This window comes from Notothenia coriiceps, unplaced genomic scaffold, assembly GCF_000735185.1.
Source record: "Notothenia coriiceps isolate Sejong01 unplaced genomic scaffold, NC01 NC01_scaffold00027941, whole genome shotgun sequence".
Taxonomy (NCBI): domain Eukaryota; kingdom Metazoa; phylum Chordata; class Actinopteri; order Perciformes; family Nototheniidae; genus Notothenia; species Notothenia coriiceps.
In genome coordinates, this window is record NW_011360642.1 from 122,868 (window position 1) to 135,236 (window position 12,369).

The 12,369-nt window shown below is 38.3% G+C and overlaps 1 protein-coding gene across 1 annotated transcript; it reads left to right on the forward strand.

Moving 5' to 3' along the window:
- Nucleotides 1–4,425: 4,425 nt before the first annotated feature.
- bokb (BCL2 family apoptosis regulator BOK b) lies at nucleotides 4,426–12,341 on the forward strand (the record flags this gene model as incomplete). Its single annotated transcript, XM_010785564.1, has 5 exons — nucleotides 4,426–4,734; nucleotides 5,246–5,588; nucleotides 7,260–7,388; nucleotides 11,257–11,420; nucleotides 12,326–12,341. Coding segments are annotated over exons 2-5 (532 nt in total), but the record flags the coding sequence as incomplete, so codon positions are not given.
- Between the last annotated feature and the right edge of the window lie 28 nt (nucleotides 12,342–12,369).

Genomic DNA, 12,369 nt, shown 5'->3' on the forward strand with positions numbered 1-12,369 from the left:
AGGTTGGGTACCCGTCCAATCCTTGCCGCCATGACGAGTCCTCCAGAGCTTCTGGTTTAACCTGTTTCATCAGGCATGGGCGTGAGGCCTGCGTAAAGTTGGAAATGTACTCCCCAAGTCGTACGATAGATAAAAGGCAGACTGGAATGAAAAGAATCTCTACACGAGAGGAAGAGGGACAGAAGGGAGGGTGGGGAAAGAGTCATCACTGACTGTTTACATATTGAATGACAGTTTAACACATGGTGGCTCTTCAATTAAATACATGCATGAAAACCACAGACATTAAATCGATACATGTTTCATTTATGCACAAATATAACATGCTGATATGGTTTTTGATTTGATTGTTCAGAGGTCGCTTAGTTCTTAGCTTTTACCTCTTCTCTCACTCCTCTTTCATAGGCAGGCAAACGGCCTTGGGCTTCAGCATTCTCTCTGTGTGATTGATCAAATAAAGGCTTCAGCTGTAGCTGTGTATTAGATATGAATACAAAACAATCTCTTCTTCAGACAATAACAGAACAAAGTTGACGGAGAAGAGCCGGAGAGACATCTGGGAGTCCATCTTATCGGGTAGAACCTCCCTGAGGACAGTTTGACCCTGACAGGGACAGGATTTGCTGCGTCTTGTAGTTTAATGTGAATTCTGCTCTTAGGAATGGTGAAGTGGCAGGCACAAGGGGACGAGGACTTCACAGTTGGGAAGGAGGATGTGTCACTACTCTCAGAAAGTGTAAATTCTCCTTCCAATAAATCTTCAGTATCTGACATCCATTCCACTCCAGTATACTCTTCTAGTTCTTTGCTCCAAGAATTTCACTACAGTTTTAAGATGTTAAGTTCAATGTTTGTTCGTTTTTCAGGTAGACAACATTTCTTGGTATTATTTTTTCCAGAGAAGGCTTGACCAGTGGCTACTGAATGGCCACTTGAAGGTGTGGCACTCAGTCTCAATTGCCTCAGGTCAGCAACATATCAAATGGAAGAGAAACTGAGCTTTTTAAAAATGTTCACCTGTTCAGTTTCACTCATTGATCTCTCAAGAGGGCGATGTATACTGTTTACACAACAAGGGTTTCTGCAAAGGAGAAGCTGCACTATATAATTTCTTGCAGAGCTGCCTGCAGTCAAGGATTGGGAATTGTTTGTCAATATGATAAAGCATTGTTGTATTCAAGTTAATTAATTAACTAATGTCTTTATTTAACAGGGACAGTGCACATTAATCATCATTTCTGTAAATGTGCCAGAGTTGGCCAAGAGGCTATTTTTCATCTGTAGTCCCTAGACAGATTCTGTAAGTCAACCTAAAGACTTTTCATTTTAAACAAGTTAATACAGTCACATCAAGTGAAGGATTCATGCAGATAACTTGTTTCTTACTTTTGATAAGTCATTTTCTTTTGTTTGTGTGCAGCTCAGGTAATATCAAAATGTGTTGGTTTAAATAAGGGTTGTTGCATTTTGTCGATGTTTTTAACTGAACTCTATAAATATAAATAATAAAATTAATATAGCCCCCTTTGTCCACGTTAAAGATGAACGGAAAGCAAAGCACGGCAGAAACGTTTCCATGTTTTGCACTCTTGTATGTTTTTCACCAAAATTGAATGGGAGAATAGGAGCTGTTGTCTCTTACCACTTGGTCAGCTGTTTTTCATAGCCGGCATCACACTACACACTACAACACACTCCCTGTTCTTGTAGGTCTTATGACTGTTTCACATTGGCTTAATATGTAAGACAAGGTTTGGCCAAATAGAATTCATCAGAAACTAACAAATAACAAAACAGCATAACATCCGTAGCACATAGTTCTCTGTCTAATTGCACAGCCAGAGGATAGACAGCGGCCTTGAAACATACCAGCTCATAATCAATGAGCTAATTGTGAAAAATGTAACAGAGAAGATTCCTCAGGAAGTTAAAGGCTGAGCTCAGCTGCTTCACTTGAATGAACTAAGTCAGTGATCATGAATGTGGACATGCAATGCAGTATTTTTTTAAATAGCAGGGGAAATTGTTAAACAAAAGAGTCACCGAAGCTTGTAAACCCACCTGTCGGTGATATGTTCTCCTAGAGCTGCACTGTGTGGTTATGTGTAATGAGACATAACTAGATTCCATTCAAGGTGTCTTATGTAGAGAATTTGTTGTTTCACAATATGGTAATATGGTTGGCAACTGTAGCTGTGTTTCATTCATTGCAATACATTTCAAATCAATTCAAAGTAAAATATATATAATAAAATACAAAATAACAATTATAAAACTGAACAATGTGTAATTCATTTTGGTTCGGGACTTCTGAGGTATTTAAAATAAAAATTATATATCTTTTATTTATTTTTGTTTTAATTACTCAATTAAAAAAAACATATGATACATTTAAGGATCATTTTACACAAAAAAGTTATGTTGGTGAAATAAGCTAAGGCTTCTAAACCTTTTCAGGTCAGTATACATTTGTTTTGGTTTGTCAATACTACAAAATAAAAGACGTGTCACTGATTTAATACATTTTGATTTTTGATTTTGAGTTGAATAAGTTCAAAACGTCTAAACTAAACTAAGCTTAACTGAACTAAACTAAACCGAACTAAACTAGCTTAAACTAAACCAACCTATAATAAACTGGATAACTTAAATTGACCAAAAACATTGAAACAATGACTTCAACTTACTATACAATAATACTCTGTACAACCTGTTATACAAACTAGGGACGGGTGAGTTGTAAGTCTATTTGAAAGTGTAGGTTTCTCATCAGGACAAATGATTGTGAATACTGACTCAAACTGGGGCGAGGTTTTCTTATAAAGTCACTCTTTTCTTTTCACAGGATCACTTAGAAACTCACCCATCAACATGCTGAACACTGAAAACTCAATCTCTCCGGACACAGGTTTTGTTTTATAAAGAAATATCAACAGGAACCAACGTATTAATGTATGGACTATTAAAAAAAAACTGAGATTGCAGTTTAACGTGATAATGATATGGTATTATTTTTAGTAGAAGGGACAATGGTTCACACAAGTTTGGGCAAGTCAATTGAGGTTTACTATAATTATAATAATAATAATTCTACTTTATGTTGCTTTTTCTAGTGCTAAAGCTCCACTAGAAGTATGATTACCACTCTGTCAAAGGTAAACCGGTCCCACAATGCTGTGTCAATCACCAACCTGGCTGAACATAACCTGTCAGTGTAGTCAGACATATTATTAGTGATTTTTAAACTGAATGAATTACAGTATTTATGCAGAGCATTTCTGGTCCAGCCAAGCTTGTGGAGACTCTTCTACCGGCAGAAAGAAATATCAAAAAGGAAAGGTTTATATTTGTCTCTGTTTGGCATGATCTATATGAAACATGTCATTGCCATATTGAGCACAAGGATCAGTCTGATACAAAAAGTCAAACGTGCAAATGTTAGGGTGTTATATTAATGTACCAATAAGAAGTTAACTATGTTCCAAGACACAAACTAGTTATGATTTATTCATCAAATTAGTTTAGAGAATGTAATATTGCTTTATGTTTTCTGAATGAATGAACCCCTGAGACCATTGGAAACAATTTTGAGCTGAACAGTGAAGGGAGCAACAGCGACACTCAGCGGCCAAACACTGAACTAACAACTAGTTTAAACCTATCGATATTAATGAGTTAAATAACTTCCTCCAATAATATGCATAATAACTGTGATATTTTTTGCATAATCACATATCAGAATTAGTATCGTTTTGGATTAACATATTGATAATAAAACACACCTGAAATAGAGGGAAATCAAACGTCTGAATGAGTCCTTAAACATTGCTTATAACAGCTTTTCTCTTTTGACTGACCTTATTTTTCCTTTTTATGACGTTGTAGAATACATGATCAAATATTTTGACATCACCTTTCAAAACAAAAGCTTCATTTTATTTTTGATTTAATAAGAAAATTACAAAACAACAGCTTTATACAACGAGCATGTAAAACCCCAATTAAGTGTGTCTTAGTAGGCTACTTTATGTGCAGATCTATATATATCTGCCCTGCACGGGATTAAGGTGAGACAATGTTGGCTGCGGTAAAGAACACGTTGCTCAGGAAGGAGATCATATCGTACACCTGCAGACTGCACATGCACCAAGGAATGCTATGTTACAATAACAATAGAAACAGGATAATCAGTAAGTAAAATAACAATACAAAAGTGACACAAAATAGGTTCTTTCTGAGTAGTTTTCACAGATTTGTGAATGAAAATACAGATGCAGATGATTTACCTCCCTCTCTGCCCGCCGTAGTCAGGTTCGACTGTTTATTTGCTGGGAGGCAAGAAAGCAGGCGTCAAACTCCTCCTCCGGGCTCTTCCTGACTATGAATCAAACGCTCCTTTTGAGCGCCAATAGGAAGGTGGATCTACAGGTAGGCGTCCTCTCACTGCGTCCCTGCGATCAGTCGTTGCTTTCCGGCGAAACAAGTGGACCGAACACAACATGAGCTCTTTGAGGAATAAGACCTGAGGCTAAATTGATCCCGCTGCTTCCTAAATATCCGAAACTGCTTCTTTTCAGAGTTGTCGAGCTGTTTTCCCATGACTGTTTGGTTCTTTTAGCTGGGATACACTTGACCAGATAGCTGTTAAATGTTTTCTAAATAATTAGGCAAATTGGCAAACCACATTTATTACATCATAAGCGGGGACATCTCAATGTGGACACAACGTTGAATGTAAGTATGATATTGCGTTCAACAGCTCTAAATATTGATAAATCTACCGTGTTTTTATATTAGATGTTTTCCTTTCATTATGTTGCACTGAAAAACGCCTGCAATATGCATTTTTTAAAAACGTGTTGTTAAGATCATTTTAGAGGGCTGTTACTGTCATACTCAAACATATTTCCCTTGTCATCTTGTGGTATCAGTATTGCATAACCCAAGAAATTTAGCAATATCTTGACTATCCCACAATGTGACTCACAACAATAACGCCTCCATCATATTCTTATGTAAGGTTCTCTTCTGATTTAGATGATCAGTGTCTGTATCCACCCTTGTTAATGTAGAACAAGTCTGTATAGCAGGATCAATCTAGATGCTATCATTTTTGCACTAGTGGGTTGAATAAAAGTGTCTTTGTCTCACACCCATTCTGACAGAAACATTTCAAGATTAAGATATGTGAATCATGCATTCAACCAGTTGTCTCTTTCTTAGTCATGTTTTTCTCTCCTCACAGCTGCCATATTGTCCACCTCGTTAAACGTTGTTCCTCTGGGATTAAGAGACATCACGCTGAGACACAGCTGATCCCTAGAGGTCAGACACTCTCTGACCCAGAATCCCCCCGCAGGAGGATATGGAAGTCCTGCGCCGGTCCTCTGTGTTTGCTGCAGAAGTCCTGGATGTGTTTGACCGATCGTTGTCTGAGAAGGAGCTGGTGTCCCAGTCCAAAGCCTTGTGCAGAGACTACATAGTGTCCAGACTCAACCAGAACGGACTGGGATGGTCCAAAACTGAACTCAACCTCTCTCCCTCAAACGCAACGCTTGCTGAGGTTTCTTTGGTGCTTCTCTGCCTCGGTAAGAGAAACCTAAAGATATGTTGAGTCTCAGAAAAAAGTGAATTCCAAGATATCTTAGAGCAACATGTGTGCACATTCAAGGCCTTGGTTGTTATTTCTTTGTGTACTGTGAACCTCCAACACCCAGGATATAGTTAAAATAAGACAAAGTGGTTTGGTCATAATTCTTTTAACTAGGTTAGAAAAGCGCAGCACAGCAAACACTGCACACTAAAACTCACCAGAAAACTCCCTAGACACTCCCTTGTAACGGCACAGCCTTCTAACACCTAACAATAAAGTCCAAGCGTTTGTCAGCGAGTCAAAAATGACAGATAGTCCTAAGCCATTTAAACTTTTGTATTTATACCTAGTGTTGAAAGTAGAAGGATCACAACAAATTAGGGAGAGCGGTCAGAGGAAATTCTGGTTTATTGTCAATGTCTTAACCACAGACCACATACTTTTTTTAATAGAACGATTAAGATTGAAAATGTGTTTTATTTATTTTATAATATTACGACATTCTTTTAATCCGATGGATCCGCATTGAAAAATGCCTGCTGGTTTTAAAAACATTCACCAACAGGATAAAGTGAGAGATCCCTTTTTTGTGGAGCGAACTGTTGCAACATGAAATAAAATAAACATGAACGTTTTGGATTTACGACTTTGCAAAAGTTAGTTTGAGTGTGCTCTTGGAAAAATAACAGGGCTTTACAATGTTTTTCTTAGAGCATTATAAGTTGGCTTCAAAATGATAGACTTTGATGTTTTGTACCCTTATATAGTGAGATCTCAGCCGGAAGCCAGTGTGACGGTGATATGATCACTGCTCTTGGGTCAAAAGCAGAGATGCTAATCTACTTTTAGATTAAAGTAGGCTGAGAGCTGCGATGACTCAACAGAGCTGGAATACACCATTGACAACATAAAATATGAACAAGTAGAAGGAAAATAACTCTTTAGATATTACTTTAAATGATTTCCACTAGTGCTGAACAATTATTCTGAATGTTATTGAAATCTCAAATCGGACAAGTTCATTGTATCTACATCCCAGGAAGCGCAATCTGTTTAAGGGATCATATGTGTCAAAATGCTCTACCAAATTAAATGCTATGGTGCAAATATTATTCTAAAGAAATAATCTCTCGTTTGTACAGATCCTAGCAATAAGTCACATCATGATTATTTTTGTATATATTTTTCAATGAAAATGAGAATAATGATTCACATTCACCTCCAATATTGTGAATCATATCACAAATGCACAATCGGTCATAATAATTGCAATATATATAGATTTGTTTATCCAGATTATTCACTCCTAGTTTTCACTGCACTGTTGATCATTTTCAAACTCTGATAAGCTTGGTTCAGAGGATGAGAGAAAGAGATGTCTTTGTGTGTATGGATATCTAGAACAAATTGATTACATGTGGAGGACTTGAATCAGTTAACACAGCAGCTAAAGTGCCCAGAGTCCAATTTTGGTGAGATATAAAAGTCTTACTTTGAACATCCTAACATCAGAGTCACTCCACTATCAGACAAGTCAAATAGCTTTGAATCAGTGTAAAGGTTGTTTAAAAGCTTGTTTAACCCAGTCATTTAAACAATCGGTTTACACAGCCTTTTAATGCTTCTCTCTCTTATTGTGTGTATGTGCTCCCTCTCTGTTACCTAGGCGACGAGCTGGAGTGTATACAGCCCAGTTTGTACAGGAACGTGGCGCGGCAGCTCAACATCTCTGTTGCCATGGAGAACATGGTTTCAGATGCCTTCATCGGAGTGGCGACAGAGATCTTCTCAACAGGTACACGGCTGTTGCTGAAGGTGATGATGATGTAGCAGACTGTACGTTATCCAAACTAAACATGGAGGCTGTGCTCAACATCAAATTCTAACTTACTGCATAGCACACCCTCAATCTGCATGTACTGCATACTAAACTAAAGATTAAGTATGCCATTACCAACAGATTGTTCACACGGAAGTATCAATCAATGCGCCTTATGGGGAAAGAAAGAAAGAAAGAAAGACATAATTTTTTTTATACAATTCAGGGTGTTACATTACACGCATAGTTTTATACACATGAACAAATATACAAACAGGACCACATGCATTAGTGTGGCAGAGCATCCTGGAGCATTAAGGGGTTTGATGCCTTGCTCAAGCAGTACCCAGATGGCGAACTGGCCCCTCTCCAGCTATCAGTTCACACTGTATTCTTTTGGTCCGATCAGGACTTGAACTAATTTCCAGAGCCAAGTCCCTGCAGACTGAGCTACTGCCGTCGTCAGAAGTAGGTTTTGAACCGATTCCTCCATTTGTCTGTCCTCGAGCGTGGCACCTTAGACCGCTCGGACATCCTGACACAACATTGTGATCCAAGCTTTGTCCTTTATCACAAATGCATATATGCAGGCTTAGTGTTAAATTAGTAGGCTCCAGTTAATTTTTATATGTAACTTTACCCGGACATACTTGCCATTATTCGTAATGATTACTATTGATTTTCAACCGCCTGCCTCGCAGCCATTGCATATTAGATGCAATGCATTTTGGGGTTTGTTTAGTATCTTAATTAAGCTCACGTCTCATGCCCACGCATTATAGCTTATGTGGTATAAATCGGAGCATTTCACACATACACAAAATCCAAACACCAAGCGCAGTTGGAATGTATTACATACTCAATTTTTCGTCTTAAGCATCATAACTAGTATGTCGGTATGTTATTTGGATACAGAGCTGTAGTCTTCAGCCAGCACAGGAAGTGGTTTACACTTCCACAGAGTCTGTGACTGTTGATTAGGGCCGTTACTGTGATTTAACAGGTGTGACTCTGCAGTTTCCATCAGCCTCTTTTGGCTGCGAGGTGCTTTTAGTGGGAGTGAGTGGCTGTGAATCATAAGTAGGTGGAGTGAGACTTCATTTAAAAGCACATAATAGCTCCCACTGATTTTTGGGATCTCTAAGTTTAGACACTGATTTGTTTGTGGGTATGGAGTTTCATGAATTAAAGTATTCTGCCTTATTTTGAGAACATTAAGATATTGTTCTTTACACAACACTGCCCACTTTTGGTCCTGAATCGGGTCTAAATATCTGATATGCATCATAATATAAAGAACACACCACCATATGGATACTTTTATGCAATTGAAACGGTGGAATCTGCGTTCTATCACAGTCCTTAACATCCAACATCATAGGTTTACTTTTGGTGCAATCGGCGCAAAAGCTTTTACATTTGCTTGAATCGGAACAATAAAATGTGCTTGCAGGGTTTTAAAATGAATACAATAATTACATGTTATATTTTAGGCAGTCAGTTTACCCTACTTTTATCAATATATATATTTCTTACAGTCCTAGGGATCAAGTTATATTTTGATACATATTATATTTGATGAGTATTTTGACAAAGATGGGAGGTGAGCATGTTGAAGTATCATCCAAATATACCACAGCCTATAAAAGTTGATGGAAAGTGCATCTAAACTCGCTGAAATTGGTTGTTGGTCGGATATCCGGCAGTCTACCGTCTGTCACTTGGTAGAGTAACCATAATGTATTTTTTCTTTACTAAACTACACCCTGTTATTTCCTCTTCATGTCCCATTGTTCTGATCTTTCCTCAGTCTTGGTCTTGAGAGATGCCTTTTGGTTTGGTTGGTCTAGTTACGTCTCGACTTGTGTGTGTTGGCTCTTGGACTTGTTTCAAGTTGTCTTGACAACAGATCTGCTTTGTTCACTAAATAAAGTACCACTGACATTTTGAAGTATTCAAATAAAGAGTGACCTTCTGTCCTCAGTATGGGCCTTTGGGAGAGATTAGAGGGTCTGGCCGCTGTGTAAATAGTCATGTTTCCAGGAAAGATACAAAATTGATCCTCTTTTTATAATTGTCATGCATTGCTAAACTTATCCTTGTTTAGACGTCACAAGGATGACATTTTTGGAAAAAGCGTGGGATTCCTCCTGAAGAATAACAAACTAGTGAACCCAGGCTGCTCCAGCCTTCTGGGAAGGGTTGGAACCTGAATATAAATAGAAAAATGCATCTTGTTTCTCCCGCTGTACGGAATTTGCTCTATAAAGTGTCTCTGTCATTCTTCACTATGAAAGTGCTTAACATGACCACAATAAAGGATAAACCAGTGAATCTACATATCAAACCACATGTTTCTTTATAGAGGCGGTTAAGCGGCCATCTGCACTGTGGTGTCCCTCAGTAAAATCAACACTGCTTGTCTCTCATCCATCTATCTTCGCCTGCCTCCCACTTCTGTTCTTCCGCTTTCCGCCCTCCTCCAGGTTTATCCCTGACTATCTTGTCTCTATTCTTGGCCTGTTTCTCAGTAGGGAGCGTTATGTGACGTCCTCTGACAGCTTTCATGGACAGTTATCTCATTTAATCTTGGCCAGAGCTCGCTCTAACCCCTGACACTGTAGGTCAGCCATGACAATGCATGCTAGCCTCAGGAGACTAATGCCATTAGGCCCTGCACTGCATCACTGGAAGTCGTTATAACATCCCAGCTGCCACGGAAACTGAGCCCAGAAATGGCTCAATGCCATTAATTATCAGATTGTTTAGGTAGAAAGAGGGACAAAGAATGTTCATTTTTCAGCTTCATGACTTTTCCCAGTGGTGAATGCGAAATCATTTCTGAACCCGTCCACCTCCCCATAGCAGAAACTGCGTCAGTGTTCGCCCACATCCATGCAAAGGCAACACAATCTCACACTTTTTAATTTATAACTGGCTGGAAAGACGTCTTATCAGCTACATTAACGCAAATGCACTGGTTTGTTGACTTAAACCTCGTATTTACAGTCTGTTTCAGTACAAAGTACACCAACTGCCTCCCATGCTTCATGTCAGGTCACAGAATATGTAACCTTCCTAAGATCGGGCCATTCATTTTTGTCCTCTTTTGGAGACGTGACACTGAGGCCATTATTTCAACCACCATTACAGGCAGTTTATTGCAGTGCTAATGTACCGTGAAAAACACTTCCTGGGCGTTTTAGTAATGTAACAAACATGGGGGTGTGACCAACATTACACGTTGTTTCATTTCCAATTAGCAGGAGTTAAATGGTCAAAATTACAAATGTGTTTTACTTGCATTTGGGCAATTAAAGAACATACGTTTTAAGTAATAGCAATAAAACAGATGATGGAAGAAAAAATGAAAGAGATTAGGTTATTTATTACAGTAAACATAATGTCATGCAATTTAAGTTTACAGTTAACTGAAATTAAGCCAATAAATAAGAAAAGCAAATTGAATAAAATATCTAAATTATCAAACCTATTTTTTTGTTCACATGAGGCTAGAGTAGATGGGTGTTGACTAGGATTTGCACCCAAAAGAACAGGAAAACAAAGTGTTTATGTTGGTGTAAATAAAGCAGTTTATTGATAACAGTCAGGAAACACTGGAACACTGGACACATGGAGGATAGACGCTCAGGGCTTCACGATACTGTAGTGAGATATTTTTGCTTCTTACTTATCAAACCACTGCTGTGTGACCGCAAGACAAAATCACTGTTTGAATATCTGAAGCAAAAAAAGATGCCTATCAGAAAAGCTTCTCTATTCATAGATGTAAAACAAAAGACATAAAACATAACCGGGTGATGTGTGTTCTGTTCTGCTGCAGGTATAACATGGGGTAAGGTGGTGGCCATGTTTGCAGTAGCCGGAGCCCTGGCAGTGGATTGTGTCCGAAACGGTTACCCCACCACCGTGCAAATCATAGTGGACAGTCTGGGACAGTTCGTCCGCAAGTTCCTGGCTCCCTGGCTGAAGAGACGGGGAGGATGGGTAGGTGCAATTTTCAGGAATGTTCCTGTTTGTGCACTAGCTTTTCCCCTGATCTTTATATGATGAATGCTGCTGTATTAGGATGTTACTGAGACTTTTGGTGGAAATATTTCATTTAAATCAAACAAGTTAACATCTGAGAAAGTAAGAGGGAAATGCAGTGTTTACATCTTGTTTTTGGGGTTTAAATTTGCAAAAACGTTTGTTGAAGCTAGATGACTGATAATGTTATCTTGTTCATGGATCAGAGCTCACTTTGCTTTCACAAGCTCTGAGTCAGAGGGGAGTTGCATAAAATGAGAAGCTCGCTCAGAAAGGCCCAGTTATGGGTTTGAATGTGTAGCTTTTTCATACATACTGTTGCTTCCTGTTGGCTGATCTGATACTAATACTTGCAGTTAATTTGTTTCTATTGCCCTCTTTTGGTAAAAAGGAGTACAAAAATGTGCTTATATAAGTTTTTTCATGCTCAAATAAGATCAGATATACTGTAAATCATTTGTTTTCTATAAGCAAACTAAAACAAAAGGCAGCAACCCAATGATTACAAAAATATGGAAAATAAGTCAGTTCACCTCTGAACAATTTGTGATGTACCTGTCACTCAAAAATAAAAATGGAATTCACCAGATAATTTACTAATAGCTGCACAACTTACACCGTTTTCATCAGCCTCAGCTTTACTTTGTGAGAATAGTTATAATAAAAACATGTTAGCCAAGTCTTGCCTTTATCTTCACCACTGGAGGGCCGCCTTGTTCATGTGTTTTGGGGAAGGGTTTTCCCCTGATAGTTCACCTGGTTCCTGGAAATGATATTTGAATTTAAAAAATGTTTTAAACACAGTAAATATGTGTAGGTATTTGTAGTCCATTTTTTTAAAAGTATGAATTTCCTTTCATCAGGCGGAGATGACGAAATGTGTGGCACCACGCGAATCCCCACTCTA